Source organism: Sorex araneus, chromosome 8 (assembly GCF_027595985.1).
Source record: "Sorex araneus isolate mSorAra2 chromosome 8, mSorAra2.pri, whole genome shotgun sequence".
Lineage (NCBI taxonomy): Eukaryota > Metazoa > Chordata > Mammalia > Eulipotyphla > Soricidae > Sorex > Sorex araneus.
The window spans coordinates 14,221,768-14,246,935 of record NC_073309.1 but is presented as its reverse complement, the minus strand read 5'-3'; the positions used below and the strand labels follow the sequence as shown (position 1 = coordinate 14,246,935).

Below are 25,168 nucleotides of genomic sequence, written 5' to 3'. Positions count from 1 at the left end.
ATACAGGGCTCCTTGTATGGTACCCCAAGTCCCACCAGGAGTGATCTCTGAGTACAGTAAGCCCAAAGTACTGCCAGGTATGACCCCCCAAAATAAATAAATAAATAAATAAGATAAAATATGCCTGGTATCAATGACATCTTTTGATCTGCAATTGTAGGCTTCTTTCAGGTCAGGGAAGTTTTCCTTCATCACGTCTTTTGCTATGTCTCCTGTTCTTTTTGTTGTGTAGTTTCCTTGGTAGAAGTAAATGTCTATATTGCAGAAAAATATTTTTAAATGTTTAATTTTTTAATATGTTAATGTTTACTATTACTAAGACTATTATATGATATTATGCGGATTTTTTTCTTCTCAGCTTTTCGTATTTTTTTTTACTTTATTTCTGGAAAAACTTTTTTTTTTTTTTGCTTTTTGGGTCACACCCAGCGATGCTCAGGGGTTACTCCTGGCTCTGCACTCAGGAATTACTACTGGCGGTGCTTGGGGGACCATATGGGATGCCGGGGATCGAACCCGGGTCAGCCGCATGCAAGGCAAACGCCCTACCCGCTGTGCTATCACTCCGGCCCCTATTTCTGGAAAAACTTTCCAGATTATTTGGTCACAAAATGAATTTCCTTTCAGTCACTTCTTACCTCATCCCAAAGGGGCTGTCTCTGCACCCATCTGGATGACAGCTTAGGACCAGGGGGGAGGCAGGGACCAAGAATCATGGGCCTCATTGTGTCCTGGTGAGACGACTGGGCGCCCGTAAGAGCACCATGAAAACCACCAGTCTCTCTCCCCTCTGGGCAGATACTCCATCCGCAAGAACAGTGACAAGGGCCAGTTCTTCCGGATAAGCAAGCAAGGCAACATTTACAATGAGAAAGAACTGGACCGAGAAATGTACCCTTGGTACAACCTGACCGTGGAGGCCAAAGAGCTGGATTCCCGTGGTGAGTAGCCCCGGCCAGGGACACGGCTTGTCTCCTTCTCCTGGGGTGCCTCTGTCTGGAGCTGGGACCCAACATTCTACTCCTCTAATAATGCCCAGGGTGACAGAGTCTGTGGGTCTAGCCACCCCCTGGTGATACAGGGTCCGAGCACCCCAGGCATGTGGAGCTTTATCAGAAACCTTTAGTAGCCCCAGTTGTCTGAGTGTCACTGGGAGTGGCCCCCAGGCTCCTAAGCATTGTTTAGGAACCCTTAAAATATGAAAAATAAATTATAATACAAAATGGAAAACACAGCAAAGGAAAAGAAAATCATACCCCTATGACCCCATTGTACAGAGATAATTACTATTAGCCCTTCATTTTTTAATTTAATTTTTTTGGGGGGTACAGGCATTGGGCCACATCCGGTGGTGCTCAGGGCTCTGCAATCAGGTATCACTCCTGGCAGTGCTCAGGGGATTATATGGGGTGCCAGGGATCAAACCCAGGTTGGCTGCATGCAAAGCAAACACCCTACCTTCTGTGTTCTCTCTCCAGCCCCACTATTACCACTTCAGTATATGTTCTGAAGTCTCTTTTAATACATATTTTATATGAGTGACACAATAATACTTGTGTCAAAGTCGTATTCTGAATTTTTACTTATCCTTATTCCAGAACCATTTTTTGTGGTGCCAAAATGTCTTTTTGTTTTCTTTTTGGATCATACCTGGTGATGCTCAGGGGTTACTCCTGGCTCTGCACTCAGGAATTCCTCCTGGCGGTGCTTGGAGGACTATATGGGATGCTGGGAATCGAACCCGGGTTGGCCCCGTGCAAGGCAAATGCCCTACCCACTGTGCTATTACTCCAGCCCCCCAAAGTGTCTTTTTTAAACTGCATTAAAACTGGAGTACAGAGGAGGAGACAGGTCAATGGGCTTTGCACATGGGAGGCCCCAGTCCTGATACCACATGATTTCTTTTTTTTTTTTTTTTGCTTTTTGGGTCACACCTGGCGATGCACAGGGGTCACTCCTGGTTCTCCACTCAGGAATTACCCCTGGCAGTGCTCAGGAGACCATATGGGATGCTGGGAATTGAACCCGGGTCGGCCGCATGCAAGGCAAATGCCCTACCCGCTGTGCTATCAGTCCAGCACCACGTGATTTCTTGAGCACCAAGCCAAAGCACCCCAGAACACTACCAGGTATATGCCTGCCACAAAACGCAAACAAACAAACAAAAGTAACCCCTTCAAATTTACAAGGGCACTCTAAATGGCCACATACTGTCTTTTCCTAAAGTGGTATAATTTATTAATCCCAATTTTATTTAGGTTGTTTTTCTTAAAATTGCTTTTTAATTAAGTATTGTATCTATATTAAATAATTACTTAAAATTACTAAATTATTCAGTAATGAAAATGCTGGATTAAATTAATTTAAACTTCTGATTTGTTTAGGCTGTTTATTTTTTGGATTCTGGTAAATCATTCTTTAGTAAACATCCTTGTGCATGAAGTTTTATCCCTTTTCTCTTTCCCTCATTTCACCCATCCCCAGAGATGCACAGCCCCTATCCAAAGGGCCCTCCCATCCCTATACCCCTACCTTCTGCTCAGGTGGTGACCAGCCTTTTCCCCTATAGGGACCCCCACGGGCAAAGAATCCATTGTGCAGGTCCATATTGAAGTTTTGGATGAGAACGACAATGCCCCAGAGTTTGCCCAGCCCTATGAGCCCAAAGTGTGCGAGAACTCCGAGCAAGGCAAGGTGAGTCTGGCTCAGGGGAAAGGGCAAGGTAGCACCATACATCCCAGAGTCAGCATCTGAAGGTCAGCATCTCCCGACCACAGCCAGAGGTCCACTGCGCTTCAGGTATCCTGCACGACACCCTGAGGAAGAACTGTTGTTCCCATTTTACAGATGGAGAAACTGAGGATCAGAAAGACCATGGGGCATGTCAATTGGCAAGGGAGGAGATGGTAGGAAGAGGGACTTTGGGAGGACCATTTAAGTTAACATTGTAGGTGAAAAGCAGCCAGGGTCATGTCGTGGAGTCTGGCTTTCTGCCACTGACCATTGCCAATTTTCCACACTCCAGCTGGTGGTGCGGATCTCAGCCATCGATAGAGATATTACGCCACGGGACGTGAAGTTCCGGTTCTCCCTGAGCACCGAGGACAGCAACTTCACCCTCACGGACAACCGCGGTGAGGATTATCCATCTGTCAGCCTGGCTCTTGGCAGGGGAGGGGGGTGCTCATTTGAGTCTGGAGCAAGGCAGTGAAACGGGGGCTGCCCGTCCCTGGGATTTTCCAGTCAAACTCTCATAAACCAGAGCCCCTGACCAAACTGCCAGATCCCCACCACCTGCCAATCACCCCAAGATTCTCGGGTCAGGGAGGAGAGAACCAATGGGGGTGCAGACAGTTGCCTCCACAACCTCGAAAGGGGTTCCTTCCCACTCCTGATCTCTGCTCAGCACAGCTGATCCTGTGTCCTGGCACTTTGAGTCGCTCCCAAAGAACCAAAACCGGAAATGCAAAATCCAAAGTTCCCAGCACGCAACAGCTTAACTTGCCTACACAGACTTCTTGAGTCCCAGGCAGTCCTGGGGATGGGATCGACTCTACCAATCACAGCCCAGAAAGTCCTGTCGTTTCAATTGTGGCCAATCAGAGCTTCGGATGAGTATGTTGCTGTGAGAAAGGAGGATGCCGTCTTGTTTGAATTCAGCCAATAGCAGACAGGCTTCCTCAGGGAAATAGGAGTATTTTGGTCTCCGCAGAGACCATGGGGGAATTCTTCGTCTGTTCATGGGGGAAATCCATGCTTGTCCCTGATTAGCAATCTGGAGAGGAAAGATAATCTCTGTGCAGAAGCAGGAAGGTTTGGGAGTGGGAGTGGGGTCCCTGAGGCAATGGGAGGGGGCAGAAACCCAGGTATCAGCCACAGGCTGTCCTTGAAGAGCCTCTGATGGGGAGCGAGAGTGATAGTATAGGAGGTAGGGCACTTGCCTTGCGCACGGCCAACCCATTTCTATCCCCAGTATCCCACAGGGTTCCCTGTGCACCGCCAGGAATAACCCTGAACATCACCGGGTGTGGCCAAAAAAAAACAAAAATAAAATTAAAAAGTGCTTTCCTTTGCTTTCTGCTTCTCTGCTGGGGGGGGGGGGGGCGGGCTGACCAGTACTGCAGGGCTGATGAATCCTGAAGCAGGAAGTCACTGGCCATCAGCATCAAGGTCTCCTAGGAGCTGGGAGCCAGAGCCCGTATTTAGGCAGAAGCTTAGCGCCGGTTCCAACCTGCCCAGGAAATTCTCGATGACATGTCATCATTTCCTCTGCATCCACCCAGCGGAGATGAACGTGGTGTTTATAATAGGCCAAACTTTCAGAGATGGCAGATACAGTTTCAGAAGTTAGTCCAACGCTCACGGAGTTTGAAAATGTAACTTTTCTCTCCTGCTTGCTGGTGGAAACTTGAAACCAAGCATTCCTGTTATTAGAGTGGGATTATAGAGGAAGAAAGGGTTCCTGACAAGGACTTGAGATTCTCGTCTGGTCATTCTCAGAGGCTAGATGAGAGCCACCACCCAAAATATCCCTTCTCTGGAGCCACACTCCCCCTGTCAACATGACCATGCCTGGGGGCTACAAAGGCCAGAAAAGCTCCATAGGGGGCTGGCACAGTCAAGGAAAGCTCCCTGGAGGAGGCGGGTCACCCAACTAAGATGAACTAGGGGACGGGGACTCAGGGCAGCAGCAGAGCCTGACACTGAGGCTTGGATGTTTGCAGATAACACAGCTAATATCACCGTCAAGTATGGGCAGTTTGACCGGGAGCGAACCAAGGTCCACTTGCTGCCCGTGGTCATCTCAGACAACGGTCGGCCAAGCCTCACAGGCACCAGCACACTGGCCGTGGCTGTGTGCAAGTGCAATGAGTACGGCGAGTTCACCTTCTGCGAGGGGCCAGCGGCCCAGGTGGGCGTCAGCATCCAGGCCCTGGTGGCCATCTTCCTCTGCATCCTCACCATCACAGGTCAGTGGGGACACTATGGGTGATGGTTGGGGGGATCCCTGACCCCCATGGCCTCAGGGTCCCACTCAGACACAGATGGGTGAGGTGTGGCTCGCTGGGGACCTGGAGGGATGGGGAGGATGTGGGGGGTCTGGGAACAGGGCTCAAGGCCCCTCTCTCACCTTATATGTGATATATATCATTGAACTTAGATATTTTTAGCACTTACTGTGGGCCAGGCCCCATATCTGGTAAATTTGCCCTAACTTCTCTGCCACCTGCCTTTTTACCACAAGGCCTTTTTACCTCCCTATATAGGACCAGGGAGATGGGGCAAAGGGCTAGCATGAAAGCTTCATATTTAGGATGCTCAGATATTTCTTCCCATTTATTTATATATTCCAAGTTTCCACCTTATACTTCACATAAACACTGTAGTTTACAAAGTTGTTCATGATGATTTGTTACAGGCATTCAGCATCCCAACACCAATCACACTACCATTACACCTTCCCTCCACTGTTGTCTCAAATTTTCCTAACCATCTCTTATGACTGACTCCATACCAGGACATCAATAATTTATTTAATATTGCTTGGTATCAATAATTGGCTAAAAGAACGATCAAAATGTTTTCTTAGAAGAAGTTAGTGAGGACTGTTTTATCTCACCTTGAATCCATTAAGTCCTTGTATACGAGAATATTAAAATGTTACAGGTTAAGCCTTCTCTGTTTATATTTTGTTGATCAAGAATGATTGCCTTCTACATTATATCCCATTCAATCTAGTGTTCTACTACTAGTTTATCAGTGTTGTAGAGTTTGTTGTAGAGTTGTAGAGTTTGAGGTGTCTACTCCAGGAAGTCTAAATTTTAATAGAGTGATACAACTAGAGTTAAATTTTTAACTGGATAGGATGCCCAGGTTTGATCCCTGGCACCTAATGATCCCCCAACAGCCCAACACTGCAGTGAGAAACATTTCTTCCCCATCCCATAGCACTGAGCATCATTGGGAATTGCCCAAAAGAAAACAAACAAGAGGACCAGAGAGATATTGCTTGCCTTGCACACAGCTGACCCCAGTATGATCCCTGCCATCCCATATAGTCCCCCGAGTAGTGCCAGGAGTGATCCCTGAGTGCAGTAACCCCTGAACAACACTGGGTGTGCCTCCTCCCCCGCCCCCCCATACACAAAAGTAAACAAGTGAGAGGTAAAATAACTGAATGCTTGTGGTGAATTTCACATTTGGTTTCTATGACACAGTGCTCCCATTTTGACACCATACATAATCTCAGTCTTCATAATGGTCTACACAGAGACAAGCAGGAATGTTGGTCTTAAAATATTGGGTAGGGGCCAGGAGATAGTATAACAGTTAGGGTGCATGCCAAGCATACACTGATCCAGGTTCAATCTCAAGGTCAGTTGGTGCAGCCCCAGAAGCCCCTGAGAACCACTGGGGCAGCCTGGAGAATCTCCAGCACCACAGGGCCTGAACAGAATTGGCTCCTCCAGCCCTTGCAATGATTCACTGGCCCAGCTGCCAAGAATCTCCAATGGTGGTGCCAGAGTGATAGTATAGTGGGTAGGGCACTTGCACAAGGCTGACCTGAGTTGATCCCTGTCATCCCATGTACCCCTGATCTCACAGGAGTGATTCCTGAGCACAAAGCCAAAAATAACCCCTGAGCATCATCAATGTGACAAAAAAAATCACCAGTGGGGTCCCTGAGCCTCCTAAGTACCATTTGTGATCTCCATACTCCCAAAAAATGAATGATGATACTTCTATTAACTCAGTGGACAACACAACAAGAAATCTTACTAGGAGTGTGAGACAGGAAGCTAGAAAACGAATTGCATCTGTGCTAGAAAATGACAGCACTTTCGTTTGCCCTTCTCATGAGCACAGCCATGCTGCATACTCTTCAAGATGAAATGTTTACTGAGTTGAGTGGTCAGTGATTCTCAAGTGTCTTGAAGAGCTTCATTATGGAGGTTTAGCCACTTTGATACAACAGCTTGTTCTGTACGCCATCTTTACCAAGTAGGGCATGCAATGTGAGAAGCTGGAGGCAGAACAACAATCCAACTCCTCCTCTCCCCAAAAGAATGATTCTGTGATTCCTAATAAGTTTCTTAAACATTGTGGGGAGAAGATAGATAGCTATTTGATAGTGGAGTATGCGATGCAAAGAAAATTTTGGTATTTGACATAAGATCTGGCTTTAAATGTTAATGCCAGGCCTATTGTGGAACATTCCATGTAGACCTGAGAGGTGTACCAGCTGTTCCCGTTACACAGAATAAGACAGAGAAGTGCCCTTAATCCATTCCCTTTACTTGCAGGCAAATATAAAGAGATTTAAAGCAGAATTGTTAATAATTTACACTCAACATTAGGCCTTTGAGTCCTAATGACCCACTTTCAATTTTTATTTTTTTAATTTTGACTTTATCATTTTCTACAGAAAAACATATTGTCCTATGGCACTATTCTGGACCTTTGTTTATAGAAAACAAGAAAATGAATTGAGATCTTCTTTTGCAAACAAAATGGAAAGTTCTAGAACTTAGGAGCTGAGCTCCTCTCCAAGGGTTTTCTTTCCCCTTCAAGGGTTTCTTCAGCAAGGAGGCACTGAGATCAGGACTGGGGTACAAATCGTCCATCTGGGAGGTTGTCCTGGGAAACCACAGCAGGAAAGGAGGGAGTGAGATAAGAAGAAAGTGTGAGGATGAAGGGCATGTTGTCACACGAGGTCCCACTTGAGGATCACCGGAATGCCTTGCTCCTTGGGCAGGGAGGCAGTGTTTAGGACCAATTCCTATCGCCTCACAGTTGGGGTACCCCCCCAGAGGCATCAGGACTCCTGCACTTCACCTGGCCCAAACTGCCCTCCAGAGGAAGCCCCATAGTTAGAGCATCCAGGTGCTACAGGAGCGGGACCTAGGACTAGGCCACATTGTCTGCTCCAGGCATTTCCTGCCAGGGGCTGCCCACCTGGCCCCTGCCCTTCTGGGGCTTCTCTAAGCAGAGAACAGACCCAGATTCTCCTTTGAACCACAATGGCATCACCACCACACCAAAAATTGCACGAACCTTAGAACCATCTTACCCAATTAAAAGCAGTCATCTTTCCTTGTAATAGATAGGGAAACCGAGGCACAGAGCAGGTGTCCCGAGTTTACTTACATGGCAGTTGGTTAAATCACTCCACGCTAGAAGGAAGGGAGGGGGATGATGGGAATCTAATTTTAGGAGTTCTGTGCTCCACTCTCATGAACCCCTCAAGCCACAAGCAGGCCCACAGCGATCTGCCTGCAGTCTCTGGGAATCTGGGCAAGTCACTTGGCTTCTCTGAGATTGCTTCAGCTCTAGGCACACAGGAGGATATGCCCAGTGCCATGCCCACATGCAAACAGCAGGGGCTGGAGAGAGGCTGTTTCCACCACGGGAGTGGGGCGGGGAAGCCTGTCCCCCAGCACCTCTGCCCAGCCATCATCTCAACACCGCGGTCAACAGCAAAGGCATGGAACCGTCCCCCTCAATCCCTTTCCTTATTTATATCTTGTTGCCAAATTGGTTTGGATGCCCAAGGGCTATTCCCAGCTCGGTTCTGGGGTCACTCCTGGCTCTGCTGAGGGTGGGGACCATGCGGTGCTGGGATCAAATGACCTCCTGAAAGCAAAGTGCACTCTGCAGGCCCTTGCAGTTCTCTCTCCAGTCTGCTCTTCCCCATTTCTGCCCCAACCTCTGGCCTCCTGGCCCGTGGGTACGCCAGTGGGGCTGCCGCTGTGGTATGAAGAAGGAGGAAATGAAGATGCACGCAGGTGGGTTGAGACAGGGAGAAGGGAAAGAACTTGAGAGTACCACTGTTTCCCTCACTTTCCCACCCCAAGAGTGCCAGCCTATCAGAACCACAGCCCGGGGTCACGTGGTCCTCACCGTGGGGGTGGGGTCAGGACGGGCCTATCAGGTGTCTGGACCAAACCACACCTTCGGGCCGTGGGAATTCTCAGAGCCTCTGTGGGTGGGGGAACCCCAGCCCGCTGCAGAACCAATTGTGACTAGCTCTGGCACCCCTGCACCCCCGCAGTGATCACCCTCCTCATCTTCCTGCGCCGCCGGCTCCGGAAGCAGGCCCGCGCGCACGGCAAGAGCGTGCCCGAGATCCACGAGCAGCTGGTCACCTACGACGAGGAGGGCGGCGGCGAGATGGACACCAACAGCTACGACGTGTCGGTGCTCACCTCGGTGCGTCACAACGGGGGCGGCGGGGCCGTGGGGGCAGCCAAGCCCCCTCGGGCGGCGCTGTACGCCCAGGTGCAGAAGCCACCGAGGCACGTTCCCGGGGAGATGGCCGCGATGATCGAGGTGAAGAAGGACGAGGCGGACCACGACGGCGGGGGCCCGCCCTACGACACGCTGCACATCTACGGCTACGAGGGCTCCGAGTCCATCGCAGAGTCGCTCAGCTCGCTGGGCACCGACTCATCCGACTCGGACATTGATTACGACTTCCTCAACGACTGGGGCCCCCGCTTCAAGATGCTGGCGGAGCTCTACGGCTCAGACCCCCGGGAGGAGCTGGGGTTTTAAGGGGGGCTGCCCGCCTCCAGGCCCGGACACCCGAACCACAGCGGTTCAGGCTGGTCGGACACCACGTGATGAACCCTGGCAGGGTAGAGCACTGAAATCCCAGCCTGGCAACCCCTTCCTCTTGGGTCCCAGAGGCCTCACAAGCTTGGAGGGCCAATGCAAGCTTCTCAAAGGGTCCTGGAACCCATTCCAGGGATGTGGACCCTCACTGCTGGACAAGCCAAGCTAGAGATCAGTCTCCGCGAGGACTGCCACCTAACCCTGTGTCTAACTTAAAGGCTTCCTCTGGCTCCTCCAAAGCAGCTCACTGTCCACCTGGAAAGATCCGGGACCTATACTGCTGGAGGGGATGGCCCGGGTGGCATGACCTGGGGGCAGGAATTGCAGCTCAGACCCAGGGGAAATGAACCACCCATCACCGATCTCCGCATTGCTTCACCTCCTCACACACACACCAAGCCTTGCACCAGCCGCATCCTAGCCTGCCCAGAGCAGGAAGGACCCCTGGGCAGCTCCCCACTGTGAGCCCCACGGTCCCCTCGGTCCCGCGATCCTGCCAGGGCAGCCGCGCTGCATTGCATGGTGACAGTTCACCCAATACCATGCACTGCATGGTGACAAGGCTGGTTAATTTTTTTTTAAGCAACTGTGAATTCCTGCTGGAGGGGACAGCAGAGACCGAGTGTGACAGATCTGAGGGTGAGGGCTCAGAGCTGTGACCCCAATCTCCTCCTCATCTATTATTTTTTCCTGGGAAGTGAGGCAGCTGTTTCCAGAAGCTTCTCTGCCTTGCCAGATCACTCACGCATGCTCTCCTTTCACGTCTCCACCTGGGGGTGGTGACTCCCCAACCCCCGTCTGTCTACTCATGGCTTGACTTTAGAGGCCCCCAGAATACCTCCCACCGCAACTCAGCACAGGGTCCAAACCTGGACATACTGCACAACAGAGCCGAACCATTTGCCTTCACACCTCGTTGTTGCCCCATCTCAGGGAACCCCAGAAGGGCCCCCATCCCTCCACACACCCTACAGGAGGCGAAGTCCCAGCTGGCTCCTGCCCTGTGCTCATGCGCACACCTCCCACATCCAGCCACGCCTGGAATCTTCCACTGTAAACTCACCCTGGGGAAGAGACCCCTGCAGCGGCAGGGGGCAAGGAAGGCAGGCCAAGCTGGAACTTACCCCCTGAGGGGCCTCTACACTGGCCAAGACCCCTCCTGAGTCAGGGGAATGTAGATAATACTGATCATTGTTGTTTTAACCAATAGTTTTTCACATTTTTTAAACTAATAATACTTACATGTTTCTAGCTTTCACAAACATATAGAATAAGGGGTTCGCACAATAAGCTGGTTGCTAGTTAGGTTAACCATTTTAATTCAGGGCTTTTAGGTAAACAGATTGCTGTAACTTTCTATCTCCTATCATTGTAGTATTCACTCTGGAAATGACTTTGGGTGTGTGGGGTATATTGTATTTTTTTTTACCTAAATAAAGTCTTGAGGTTCCTTCCTGTGTGAAACTGAGTGCTCATATGCAAACACACATACACACCACGATCTTTGTCTGAAAAACATAGGTCACAAAGGCACACAGCAGCCAGGATCTCAGAGACATGCAGAAAAGAGCTGAAGTAGAAACTAGTCAGAGACACCTCATCAGGTCCCTGGAGCTTGGTGCCTCCCAGCCTCCCGCCTCCCCATCCCACATTAGACAGGGTTTCCTGTCGCTGAAGCCCCCATCCCATCATCCTTTGACACATGAATGGGGGCATTCAAGGGGTGGGCGGCATCAGTCTACGGAGAGGGAGGAAATCAGTTTCCAATGAGTAGCACTGATTGAGTCCCTGGCTTTTTATTGGAATACAGAGACTCTTGCATTGGCCAGTCTACACTATTTCCAGAAGTGAGGCAGAAGGACCCCCGTGCCAGACTCCATCCTGAATTGGGGTGTGGATAAAGCCCACTTCTGCAAGTTTCCTATCCCTGGACCCATGGACCTCTGGGTAGGGTCTTTCCCAGATAGACAAGCTGCTCTGGACAAATATGTCTTAGAGACTATCCTGTCATCATTCCAATTTCTAACCTTGTGGTTATTTTTTTTATCTAGAGGGTATTTGGGAATGTATTTCTTCATTTCCATATATTTTTGAATTTTCCAAATTTTCTACTTAAAACATTTAATTGTATGGTGACTAAGGATGACAAAATGATAAATTTTTATCATTTTGATCACTGTAAATGTATGAGACTTGCTTCTTATCCTGAAGACTCTCGATGTGCATCAGAAAGTGTCTTTTCTGCAGGTCTAGTTAACAATTCATTTGTGTGCCAGGCAAATCCTTAATTTCCTAATTAATTTTTTGTCAAAAGCCTACCCATTACCAAAAGCAGGATAATGAAATCTTGAACTATGAGCATTACTACTATAAACTGTGTCTTTTATAAAAATACACATCAGTTGGATTCTAGAGTGTATTCATTCTACCAATATCTGGTTTTGACTGAGCAATTCATTTCTTTCATATTTAATATAATTACTGATAAGGTTGGATTTATGTTGTCTTGCCTTATATGATGCTAAGTAGACATTTTCTAGTGTATTGTTTTAATTATCTTGCCATTCTTTATCATTTTTTTAGTTTTTTGGGTGACACCTGCCGATGCTCAGGGATTATTCCCAACTCTGCACTCAGGAATTATTCCTGATGGTACTCGGGACCATATGGAATGCTGAGGATTGAACCCAGGTTGACCACATGCAAGGCAAATGCCCTACCTGTTCTAATATCACTCCAGCCTCATCATCTTTATTTTCTTAGCTAAAACCATAATTCTTTTTTGTTTTTAAGCTACCTCTGACAGTGCTCAGGGCTAACTCCTGGGTCTGCACTAGGTTCAATCCTGGTGGGCTCAGGGAACCAATTTGGGGGTCAGAGATTGAACCCAAGTCAGCTGTGTGCAAGACAAGTGCCTACCTGCTGTACTATCTCTCCAGTCCAAACTATAATATTTTAAATTTTAATTCATAATAATTGTTAGAAAGTATCAACTGGAGTATACAAAACTTTGCTCCTATAACATTCCATTTCCTCTCCTCTCTCTTGTGATAGCCTTGTTACACTTTTATGCATTGTGTGTCTATCAACATAGATTCATAATTATTGTTTAATTTAGTTGTCTTTTAAGTAACTGGGTGGAGAAGGAATAAACACATACAGATATGCATATCTTTATCTGATCTTCATTTACTAATCCTTTTTTCAGCTAACTCCTATCTCTGAGTGAACTTTCCTGTTCTTTCAACATCAAAAGTTCTATCTTGGTTCCTTATCATTTCTACCTCTTTATTAATTTTTTATAGGTAAGATATCATTCTCACACTTTACTTCCTTAGGCATGCTTTCCTCTAGTTCTTTGAACATAATTTAAATAATTGGGTTAAAATCTTTTTCAAGTGATACGGGTCTCTTCAGGTATAGTTTCTATTGATTGCTTTGGGAGGGATGGGTCATACTTTATTCTTATTTGCATGCCTCAGAATTTTTGTATGAAATTGGTATGTTAACAAACAAAATATGGGGTTTGTGGGAACCAGATTCCCCCGTCCCAGGGTTGACCATTGTTTCTAGGTTTTGTTGCTGCTTCAATTAATGTAATGTCTTTCCTAAGTGAATGCAGCAAAGTTATACTCTTAGATCTGTGTGACCACGAAAGTCTGCTTATGAGTCAGTTAATGACTGCACAGACCTCAAATGCCTCTAATCAATAGGTTTCTCAACATTTGCTAAGGGACACCATATGTGTGCTGGAAAAGTTCTTCCATGCTCAAGCAGTTGATCACAAGCAGGTGATGACTCTGACTTCACCTTCACTTTTAGCCTACACAGGTCTCAAAGTCAGGCAGAGACAGAGCACTTAGGACCTTCCCAAGTCTTTCTGCACATGTTGTTCATAGCTCTGCACATGTGAATATTCTTTTCTTTTTTTTTTTTGCTTTTTGGATCACACCCTGCAATGCACAGGGGTTACTCCTGGCGGTGCTCGGGGAACCATATAGGATGCTGAGAATTAAACCTGGGTCCCCTGCATGCAAGACAAATGCCCTACCCTCTGTACTATCACTCCAACCCCATGAATTTTATTTTACACTCCTAGGGACTTTTGTAAAAAGCCCCCTATGAAAAGCTTATTGACTAATTTTTCCTTTTAAGATTTTTGGTTCATTTCTTATTTATCTTAGCTATTAATATGGCCTTAAGCAACTGGGAAAAATGATAGTCACGGATTGTTTTGAACAAATGCCCACAGAAATAAGACAGGAGGGACTGGAGAGATAGTTTAATGGGTAGGGTGCTTGTCTTAAACTCGGCAGAACTGGGCTCAGTCACCATATATGATGTCCTGAGCACCACCAGGAGTGATCCCTGAGCACAGAGCTGGAGTAAGATAGTGGAGAAAGACATAAACCATGCCAGATGAGGCATAAAAGTGAGAAAAGAAGAAAACAGGGCAGATCTATAATCACCACTTAGACTTTGCTCTCAGCATCAAGAAAAACCCTGGGATTGCAGATCACTCCCAATCTGGAGAGGCCATGGATCAGACTCCTGCATGCCAGACCAGATCCTGGAGAAGACCATGCTCACAGCACTGATCTGACATTGGCCACGCCTGGGTAACCCTTGATGTGGAAGGCTGGATATTAATTTCTTATATGGGAGTCAACAAATTCCAGAACTCACTCAACAAATTAACAGGATACACCAAAGAGAAAAATTTACTTAAAATCTCTTAACCCTCACTCTCTTTGTGTTGAAATAACTGTGAGAGGAAGGTTAAGAGAAAAATGTTTCAGTTTCATGCCTTTTTTGTAACAATCAGATTCCGGTTCTCTCTTCCTTGTTTCTGTAAACTTTCACTTTACATTTATGATGTGAAGTTTTTAAAAATTGCCCAAAGGCTCTTAAAAGCCTTAAAAACTATTTCATTTTATCTCTAATTTTGGAACTATCCGGTCTAAAGAATCTGTGTATCCTCTAGGTAGCTGAGAATCCAAGAAGAGCACTGGGTTTGTGAATCCAGACTCAGGTGAAATTCCCAGACCCGTATCTTATCTGTACAGTTTGACAGCGTGGCTGAGAGCTGGTCCACATGCCTCGGAGCAGTGGCAGCCATTGCTCTTATGGTAGAGGAGTTCACAAAGTGTACTTTAGGGCTGTCACTAGAACTCCAAACTCCCAATATAATAAAAATTGTGCTTGGAAAAAAAGACCACCAATGTCTGAGAGGCGGGGGATGACCAAGTACTAGGCCCTACTCCTAGACTCACCCCCAGTGATCCTTAAGACTTGTCAAACTGTTAAAAGTCGTCCAGGTTCCCTAAAGAAATAGAAGCTGTGAGCTGCAGGGATCGCTGGAAAAGGGGAAGTAACTAAGGGAAGCTGTCCAGCAGATGCCATCGCTAGAAAAATTGCTCTTAATTCTTGTTTAATCATGGGATTCATTCCCCCATCCAGAGTATTTCTACTAAGCCAGGATACTCTGCAGGGAAGGAGCAATAGACACTGAAACACGGTTTCCACAAGGAAACTAGGGGTGGTTTCTAGATGAGGGAAACCGCTTATTCCCCATCCACCATAGTGGAAAATGGCTTGAGGATCACAAGCGGCTTCCCACTTGGGAAAAGATGTGACAGCATCAGTCAAAACTACCTTCCATGGAGGAGAGTGACTAGGACAATGGAAGGTAACTCTGAGATGTGCTTTTAAGGAACCTACTAGAAATACCTCCTGACTTAGCCTGTGCAGTGGAGGAACTTAACTGGGGAGGAACAGAAGCCTAATTTCGAGCAAATGCCAAAACACTCAGGAGCCAAGTATTTCTTGGTTTCTACTGACACCTTTGTACTGGATAGGTAGAGCCCTTCCCCACCCATACTGAGAAAACCCACTGAGACAGGAGTTAATGCTTCTCTGCAGCAAACTACCCAGAATACAAAAGAAAAAAACCAAAGGTCATGACCATTGTTCTCTTAAACACTTTGCCCTGCAAGGATCCATATGTGCATGTTCAAGTGCATGCTTCTCTCTCTCTCTCTCTCTCTCTCTCTCTCTCTCTCTCTCTCTCTCTCTCTCTCTCTCTCTCTCTCTCTCTCTCTCTCTCTCTCTCTCTCATTTTGCTGTTAGTATGTTCCTGGAATTTTTTCCTGTGCAGATAGATGACGGATCTGGGAGGCCGGGGCAGAGGTCAGACTAAATTTACTTTCCCTGCAAAAATCCACCCCTTGTTTCCAGCCATAGAACCCACCCCAAGGTTCCCTGAAAATGAAAATGGTGGCGATGACTTCTTACACTTCACAGACCAGGTGGACCACAGGTACAGGTCATGGCCATTTTGTGGAGCTGGTGGGACACTGGAATTGATGCCATGCAGGTGCTTGGAGGCTTTTCCAGTCCTGGGACTCTGGTATAGGGAAGGATGGTAGGAGCCCCCATCACAGTACCCTCCACCAGCATGTCCAGGGATGGTCAAACAAGAGGGGAAGCATTCTCTCTGTCACCCATCACTCCCCACCAACTTCAAGTTGACCCTCAAGAAGGCAGAGGATTTACTTCTGCATGTGAAGCCATACCCACAGAGCAACTTAGAGATAGAGCTGGGGTTAGAAGCTGTCTCCTGAGTCGCGGAAATGTGGTGGGAATCTGTCAAGCCTTCCCCCTAACTTGGAGGCTACAGCCCAGTATAGGAAACCCTTTGTGCTGGACCTGGAAGAATGGCCACTAGGCGGCGCACGGCATCAACAAACGCTCAGCCCTAGATAGCTGGGGAGGTGATGGACCCAATGGGGGACCCAGATATTCTCACAGACCGCAGACTTTGACGAGATCAGGAACGTTCCGAATGGTATGGCCATAAAAAAATCCGCAAATCTGAACCCCGATGGAGAACCCAGATGAGGAGGCAGTTGCCGCGCCCCACAACCCTCGTAAGTGCCTTACCAGGTCTTTCTGCACCAGTCTCTGAAGGGAAAGTCGGGGACTTAATTATCCACTTCGGAAGTGGGCTGCAGCCTCAGGAGCCCCCGCTGGGGCTCTCAACTTGACTCAGGAAACCTAGTGGGAGCTGCAGGTTTCCTGGGTTCCAGAGGTCCTGACCATCCTTTCTTCACCAGAAGCCTCCACCCAGGGCCCAGCCCTCTGGCTTTGTCCATGCCATGATTCTTCTGCCAGATGGACCCCAGAGCTTTGACTCTGGGTCAGAAACAGGGCCCAGGCCTCAATGGCCTGATTCCAGGACCCCCCTTAGGCCAAGACTTGTCTTACTATCCTTGAGTTGATGGGTTCGGTCTGGTCATCAAAACCCCGACACCACACAGTAATCTCCCTCTGTGGACTAAAGTCTAAGAAACACACACACAGGGTCTATCCAGCTCAATGTGAATTTCAGGTGATGAAAAAAACAAGTGGAAAAAACTCAGAAACACACAACAAGAGATTGGTTAGGTAAATTATGGAAGATCCTTAAAACTACGTGGGGCAGCTATGAAGTGGGTGGTTGTGACATGAGATGAACTGAAGGGCAGGCAAAAGGCAGAACCAAATTATTTACAGGCAGATCCCAGTCTTTTTGACTGGTGTATATCATTAACCATTAGTATATTTAAGGAATTATGAACACTTTTCTTTTTTCTTAATTTGGTATTTTCTAAATTTATTATAATTATTTTTAATCAGAAAGGAGTTTTAAATGTGAATTTGTAATGCTTTCTTGCTGCTTAAGGACAGTAAGTTTGGGGCTGGAGAGATAGTACATTGATTAAGGTGCTTGCCTTGAACACAGTGAACACTGGTTTAGTCTCTGGCGGAGCATTTTACGGCCCTTTCCCTAAGCAGTGACAGAAGTGATCCCTGAGCATTGAGCCAGAAATGAGCTATAAGCACCACCAGATGTGGTCCCACTTGTGTGTGTGCATGTGTGTGTGTGTGTGTGTGTGTGTGTGTCCTTTCATTGAAGCAGAATGTTGTGTGGGCAGGGGGCATTGGTAGAGGGAAGTGGACACTGGTAAAGCGATCAGTGTTGAAACCCTGCATGCCTGAAATCCAAATATTAATAACTTTGTAACTTCACAGTGACTAAATAAAAATTTAAAAAAAAGAAATGTCCTACCAGGAAATCCAGACAGAGAGGAAAGGAGTCAGGGTGTGTACCCCACGGCAACTTTCCCCACTAACACACACAGAAGTACCCGACACACATGGCCAATCTGCTTACCCACAGCTATCTCTCTGACCCCTGGACATGGCATGAAAGGCCACGGGAAGGACTGAGAAAGAGATAGAAGAATCCCCAAGACAAGGAGAACCCTTTTTTTACCTGAGACTCCAGCCTGACCTCACCCTTTCCGTATCTGAGGGCGGCTCACACAGCAGAACTCCACTCCTAACTAGCTCCCCAAATGGTCACTGTGAAGGTCCAGTTCCACTGCCCACTGAGAGCCAATGCAAAGACTCAGTCATAAGTCAGGTCAAGATAGAGCTTCCAGGGCTGGAGACCTAGTACAGCAAGCAGGACCCTTGCTTTGCATACTACTACCCAGATTTGATCCCCAGCATCCCATATGATTCTCTGAGCCCAGCCAGGAGTGATCCCTGAGCACAGACCCAGGACTAAGCCTTAAGCACAGCTGGGCATAGCCCCTCTCCTTCCCTCCCCCCCAAAAAAGAGTTTTCAATAAGCTAGTTGATTCAAACATGGTAGACTCACATCCTCAAAACTTGTCTGCACAGTCACAAGAAATGACTTTTATAGACAAAGAGAACAGAAAAGCACATTGGCGGGGTGGGGAAGGTAGCAGACTGATGAGCATCGGTATGATCAATAAATTTCCTTGTGGACCAGTCTCAGAGAGGTGCACTCCATCTTATCTGCAAACCTAAACAAAGTAAAGGGTATATTTTGCAGAAGGAAGGACAAATGGAGACAACTGTCCTTATCTCTAAGCTTTTGTGGGGAGGCCAAGACAAGAACAACTTTCCTTGCCCAGATGAGCTGTTGCTCCTAACTCCTTTGTGCCAGTTTCACTGAAGAAAATATGAAGAGAAACCTCAGGTACCGTTGGTAGCAATGTACATCAGTGAAGTCACTACAGAAAGTACGGAGATTCCTTTAAAACAAAACAAAAAGAATAACAGAATCACCCTGTGATCCATAAATTTCATTTCTGGGTATTTATCCAAAGGAAACACAGACACTAACTCAGCATTATCTCTGCAAGGGCTGGAGAAATAGCTCAAATGGTAGAGCACTGGCCCAGCTTCAGCTCCCAGTGCCACGAGTCCTGCCCCAGCACTGTTGCACATGGACCTGATGAAAAATTTAAAATAAAAACTTTAAAAAATGTCTTCAACCTCTTGTTTATTTGGGTATTACTTATGATACCCAAAACACAGGAAATATTCATGGAAGCATTCACAGAAAAATGAATAAATTTGTGTTAATTATGCCCTCCCTCCCTTTCTTCCTTCCTTCCTTCCTAAAAAGAAAAAAAATATGATTATAAGCTGTCCGAAGTCCTTTCCCAGCCAATACCACTCCTCACCAAAGCTAAACAAATTTCTAACATCATAGATGTGTCTTTCCCATGTTGAAATTTAATGCGAATTGAAACTATGTAGTATTTATTCTCAAACTATGTTCTGATGTGGGTGTATATTCTACCACTTATTCTCCTGCAGATGGGCAAATCTACCCATTCTCAGTATAGGTGGCACTTGGATTTTTGTTGTTCTTGTCGTTAATCTGTATAAATGCTAAAACTCAGAAGATACCCATGTCATTTTTCAAAACTTTTAAATTAAACTCAGATCCTATAACTGAAAACTGTCAGTCTATCAGCTGACATTATTTTGGTCACTAGATATATCTTTGATTACATTATTTTATAACCAAAGACATAATCTCATTCTTGTTGGCCAGAGGAGCAAAACACACACACACACACACACACACACACACACAGATTGAGAGAGAGAGTACAACCCAGCCCTCCCCTCAAAACCTAGTGCAGATCTAGTAGAAAACACATAATCAGTGAGTGCTTATTAAATAGGACAGTGAATAACAGTAGTCACCACTTATAGAGCCTGTGGGATATAACAAATAGAAATGTTTATGTTCATTGTTCTAGTTAATCTCCTCGACAAATCCGATTTGACAAGAGATACCTTGAGGGGTTTTTTTTGTTTGTTTTTTAACCGGCTCACAAATCCCTAGTTCTCTGACATACCCCTCCTCATACATATGTCCACAGCTGCCATGTTTCGTCTCTATGGCCTCACCCCTTTGGTAACTGTTGATTGGACCAGCAGTACATCTCAACCAATCAGCTTCTCTCAAAAATTTGCATTTGTTGGGGCCTGAGCAATAGGACAACAAGAAGGGAGTTTGCCTTGCATGCAGCCAACCCAGGTTCAATCTTCGGCATCCCACATGGTCCTCCAAGCACTGTCAGGAGTAATTCCTGAGTACAGAGCCAGGAATAACCCCTGAGCATCACTGGGTGTGACCCAAAAAGAAAAAAAATCACATTTGCCAGGGAAAGATGATCAGGAGGCTACAATTGAGATGCTGTGAACTAATCCCATGCTGCAGTGTAGACTTTTTAAGCAAATATGGAGAAATGTTTGTGCAATCATGGAAAAAATTATGAGACTAAGCAGAGATCAGAGGAGGAGTCCTGTCTGGGGTCCCATCTATTACTCTGGCCCTCACTCCAGAGCTTCAAAAAGCCCAAAATACGGTTCTAGCAAATTCTTCATTTCTGCTTGAAATAGTTCAAGTTAGGGTTTGAGAGACAGCATAGTGGGTAAGGTTGCCTTGCACACAGCCAAACCCCAACACCCCAACTCTGCCCAGCACCGGGGCATTCAGAAGTGATCCCTGAACACAGAGCCTGGAATAATCCCTGAGCACTGTCAGGCGTGGCCCCCAAATAAACAAAAAACACTTCACATTGACTACCATTAGTTACAACCAAAATTAAAAATTCTAAACTAAAATGGACAAATATTTCTCCCTTCCACATATGAAATGTCAGAATTGGATTGCTGTACTTCTGTTTGGTATCTGGAGAGTTAGAGAATTAATTATTGACACAGAAAACACTCCAGATTGTCCAGAAACACTGCTATTCCAACCTTCTCATAACACTCAATCGCACTCAACTTCATTCTCAATACTCCAAGTTATCTGTGTCCCTGGAACCCCTTGATCTCTCAACAGCAGCTTCACCATTGCACATGCACTCGATTGGCTCCTCCACAACATCAATGCATCCCAGCCACCTGATAAGATCTTAATTGAACTTGAACTCAAGGAGCAAATCTCAACAAAGTCTTTTCTAACATCCACAGATTGGTTTAAGTGTCTTGTGTTTGTACACATATGACTCAGAAAATGTACCATTCTGCAACCATTTTTGTTTACACGTCTGACACTTCCTAATATTCACATGCTTCTTAAGAACAGCAACCTGGTTTTCTACTTCAGTTTTTCATCAGCACACAGCAAGTGCTGTGCCTGTGTAAGGCATTAATAAGTGTGTATGGGATGCATTGAGTGTGTATGGGGTGCCTCAATTGTTGAAGGCAAATTAGATATGTGGATGAATAGATGTGTGGGTAAATGGGAGTTTGTATATATAACTTGATGGCTGAATAACTAGAACAACAGAAGAATAAGAAATGGATTGTGAGGGGATTGAGAGTTGCAGAGATGAGAAGAAGGATGGAAAAGATGGATGGATAGGTGGGCAGATGGGTGGATAGACAGATGAATGAACTGGGAGAGAGTAGGATAGATAGCTCAGTAAGTGAAATGGCTAGATAGGAAGATGAATGATAGGAAAGAAGAAAGGATATTTTGAAGAATGGAAAGATGGTTAGGGGAATAGATGGATAGTTGGATGAATCAGTTCTTGGATACTTAGATGATTCAGTTATTACCTGTTGAAATCTGGTGTTCAGCCCTTAGGCTATCTTGGTGGATTTCTCTCAGAGTTCAGTTGTCTGCTAATGACTTCGAAATACAATATATATAAAATCAAACTTACATTCTTCTTCCCCTAACCTGACTCCTTTACAGGGTTCTGCTCCTCAGAAAATATTGTTTATATAAATAGATATCCAGGTCTCATCTTGATTCACTGAGCTCCTTCAAGCCCAGTCCCAAGACAATTGCTAAGTCCTTCCGACTTTACTTCTGATGTCTCTCTGAGATATCCATCATCATTCTCCAGTTCTGAGGGGTTTAGGCAGGTTTGGCTGTAAACCTGTGTTCTGTCCCTTATTAGTTAGGGAATCTTAAGCATGCTACTAGGTATCAATAAACTTCCTTGCTACAGATAAAAAAAAAAGATGGGGAAAAAACATTGTTCCTTCTACAGATTCTGAAGGATGGAGTTAATGCAGGCTGAATGGCTGACAGAGAAGGTGTAGTCACTACATGGACCCCCCTGATGGGCCTGGATCCTCAGCAGGAAGGAATGCAGTTTCTGCTCCCCCTGCAGTCAGCTTAACCTAAAGTAAACCTGCAGCCCTAAATGCAAATCTTCAAGCAACCCCCTGAAGTAGGCAGATTGATTAGGATGTGGGGGGACTTCAAACAGACCTGAACAATGAGGATCCTCCTTCTAGAACCCATGCCCTGCCCTAGGTCCTGCAGTCCCACTCCTCCCTCACTGAACCTTTTCCCACCCTCCCTCTTCCCCAAAGCCCTCTAGGACTGACCCAGCCCCCTATGTTCTTTCTTTTCAACAAAACAAAAGGGTCTTGCAAGGGTCCAAGCTCTAGTGTCTCCAATTACAAAGCTCCCCAGATGGATAAGCATCCCCACCTGCCTGCAACCCCACTATTACCACAGTTAAAGGGTAGTTTAGGGGAGCCACACTGCCAGGACTCAGGGATACTCCTGCCATGTTGCTGGTCAGGGAGGTGGGAGGTTTTTCTGGGGGTACTTGATATCTCGTGCCTTACGGAGAAGAAAAAACCAGGAACTCTTGCCGAACCTGCGCTCCATGATCCAGTCCCCTGACCCTGAGGATAGCATTTCTATCCATGACCAGTCTACAAGCATACAAGGAGCATGTCAAAGGTTTTATCTCCTTAACTAGCAGGGAAACTAAAAGACTCGGGGACATGAGAAGACCCCAAAGAGTGGCCTCTGGAGACCCAGCATTTAGCTGCCTTCCTGCCCCCAGCCAGGAGGGCTCAATTGTCCTCATCTGTGCAGAGATTCAGAGACTAGAGACAGGGGAGATGCTCCCAACCCTCAAAGCCCAGGCATAGGACCCTCAGAGTAGAATGAAAGCCAGCCTGGGCAGCAAGCTTCCAACCTGAATCTAGACAAAGGATCTTTCCCCAGGTGGGGTAGGTTTCCGTCCAGCACCCCAAAGTCCATGACCTCTACTCTCATTTTCCACACTGAGTATAAGATCCCCCCTTACCCCCAACAAAATGACCTTAACAAAACTCTGGGATTACTCAGTTCCCTGGGGGGCCCAGTATATTCTAAAAAGGAGTCACAGGTGAAAGTCAAGTAAATAGGGGCCTACAACACAAGAGTAGGGGGATAACTGGTAGGACAGAGGGGAGGAAGGCACAGGAAGGAAACAGGATGGAAATGGGGTGAAGGGGGGGCAAAGGTTGAGACATACAACTCTAGGGCATCCTGGCAACAAACCCCAAAGTCTGGCCCTTTGGGGGTTCTCAGAACACCTCACAGTCCTGAGAGAGTACTGCATGTCTTCTGGAGACTCCTCTGTCTAGCCTCCTTACCCTGCTCTTGGATAACTGAGCCCACACACCTCTGTGCCCCAGAGATGTCACCCAGTCAGTGTGACATCTTGTGAAAGCCTCAAGAACAGAGGGAGGGTTTTACCACTGTGTCAGAATCATAGGCTGGACCGACCTGCCCCAGAGATGCTCAATGCAGCCTTGTCTAGAAATGAGCAAAGCTGGTAACTGCCTAAATGGCACAGGCATTTGGTGACATCAAGGACCCCCCACCCCACACAAACCGAGGCAGAGAGACCATCAGTAAGTAGCCTCCCTGGCCAGAGCAGCTCTGCTAAAGGGAAGGGACAGACATGAGAGAGAGAGAAATGGCCACAAAGTCCAAAAGTTGGCAGTGACCTGCATGTACCTGCTTCTCTTCCCTTCCGGGATTTCCCCAAGCTCCCATACAAAGATGGTTTGGTGGACGTGTAGGAAGAGAGTCATGATTCAACTCCAGGGAACTAGACATGCCACCACCAGGCCAGTGGCAGCCAGTTCCCGTGAGAAGGACAAGTCAGGTGCACCCACCCAGCATAAAAACCCTAAGGCTGGAGTGAACACAGGGACAGACTCCAAGTAAGCCCCCACTCACATGTGCTACTCACCACAACACACACACACACAAACACACACACACACACTCCACAAACTGCCATCTAACAACTAAAACGTCTGCCTACAAGGCTCTGCAGGTGTCAGACCATTTGCAGAGCAGTGCGGTGACATTGTCCATCATGACCTGAGAGCCCTGGCGCCCCCAAACCCAGGCCTGATTTCCCCCTTCTTTCTCTGGTCCTTGTTTATCCATAAAATCAAGGTCTGGGCTTCACAGAGGGTCTCACGGGGTTGAGCACCGTTGCCCTCTGTTCTGGCCCCACCCCTTCCCCAGCCTGGCACCAATGCACCCAGATCAGTCTCAGATGGAGCTGGAACCCTCCTGTTGAGGAGGGGGGTGGGGGCTAGAAGGAGCCGTCACCAAGGGAAGCTGGGCATGGGCCTCATTCCCCCTGCGACCTCCCCACTCCAAGGACACACAAGGTTCCCTCGGCCCCTATCCAGGAAAGCCAAGACCTGCAGAGGAACTGACAGGGCTAGGATGGAAGAGAACTGGATTCTCCTCCAGAGCATCCCCTGTACCTGCTTCCTCCTGTCAGGCCATCGGCCCCCAATTCCATGCCCCTGCCTTGGCTCTCTGCTTCTCCTCTGGTCCCTGTGCAGCCTTTGAGGCCTGTTTTGTTCTCCATGAGCCATTTTCTAGCTGCCACCAACAAAATTGGAAATAGGCCCAAAAGAGAGTCCCCCTGAAAGGGACTGAATAAGTACTTCCCTCCAGTGCCTGGGTGGCAGTGAACTCTGTTGTCATGAGAAAAAGAAGGGGAGGGGGTGTCAGGGAGCCCCAAAGTGCGCAAGGCCCCAAAGTACAGTGTGGATGGAAAGATCTGGAAGCCGGGAGCCCTAGCTTGAGCCAGATGTGGTTATGGGGACAGGCATTCTTTGTCAGAGCCAAGCTCTGGGTGTGCAGGGTTTAGGGGTGGGTGTGTAGTGGGTGCAGGGGGCTGGAAATTGGTGAGTGGGTCACTTTGGAGAAGCAGGCCTCATGGGGGCCAGCAGACATCTGAGGAGCCAGCGCCAAAACAGGGCTGCTGCCCACTAGGAACAGGAGACCCTGCTGGGTTCACCTGCCTTCCAAGGGGCCATGGCAGGGGTCTCCAAGAGCCCACCTTCGTCTCTCTTCCACCAGCCTGGCTGGCCTTCCCGGGAGATATCGTTTGTCCAC

General features: G+C 47.2%; 1 protein-coding gene across 2 annotated transcripts in view; it reads left to right on the top strand.

Moving 5' to 3' along the window:
- The window catches only part of CDH5 (cadherin 5), a 33,809-nt gene extending 22,743 nt beyond the window's left edge, over nucleotides 1–11,066 (top strand). For both annotated transcript variants that reach the window (XM_004600929.2, XM_055145522.1), the window contains 5 exons: nucleotides 799–941; nucleotides 2,570–2,694; nucleotides 3,026–3,134; nucleotides 4,725–4,970; nucleotides 9,053–11,066. In XM_004600929.2, the coding sequence (XP_004600986.1) occupies nucleotides 799–941; nucleotides 2,570–2,694; nucleotides 3,026–3,134; nucleotides 4,725–4,970; nucleotides 9,053–9,555 (1,126 nt within the window). In that variant the 3' untranslated portion in view covers nucleotides 9,556–11,066. The remainder of the gene's footprint in view (nucleotides 1–798; nucleotides 942–2,569; nucleotides 2,695–3,025; nucleotides 3,135–4,724; nucleotides 4,971–9,052) is intronic.
- Nucleotides 11,067–25,168: the final 14,102 nt, after the last annotated feature.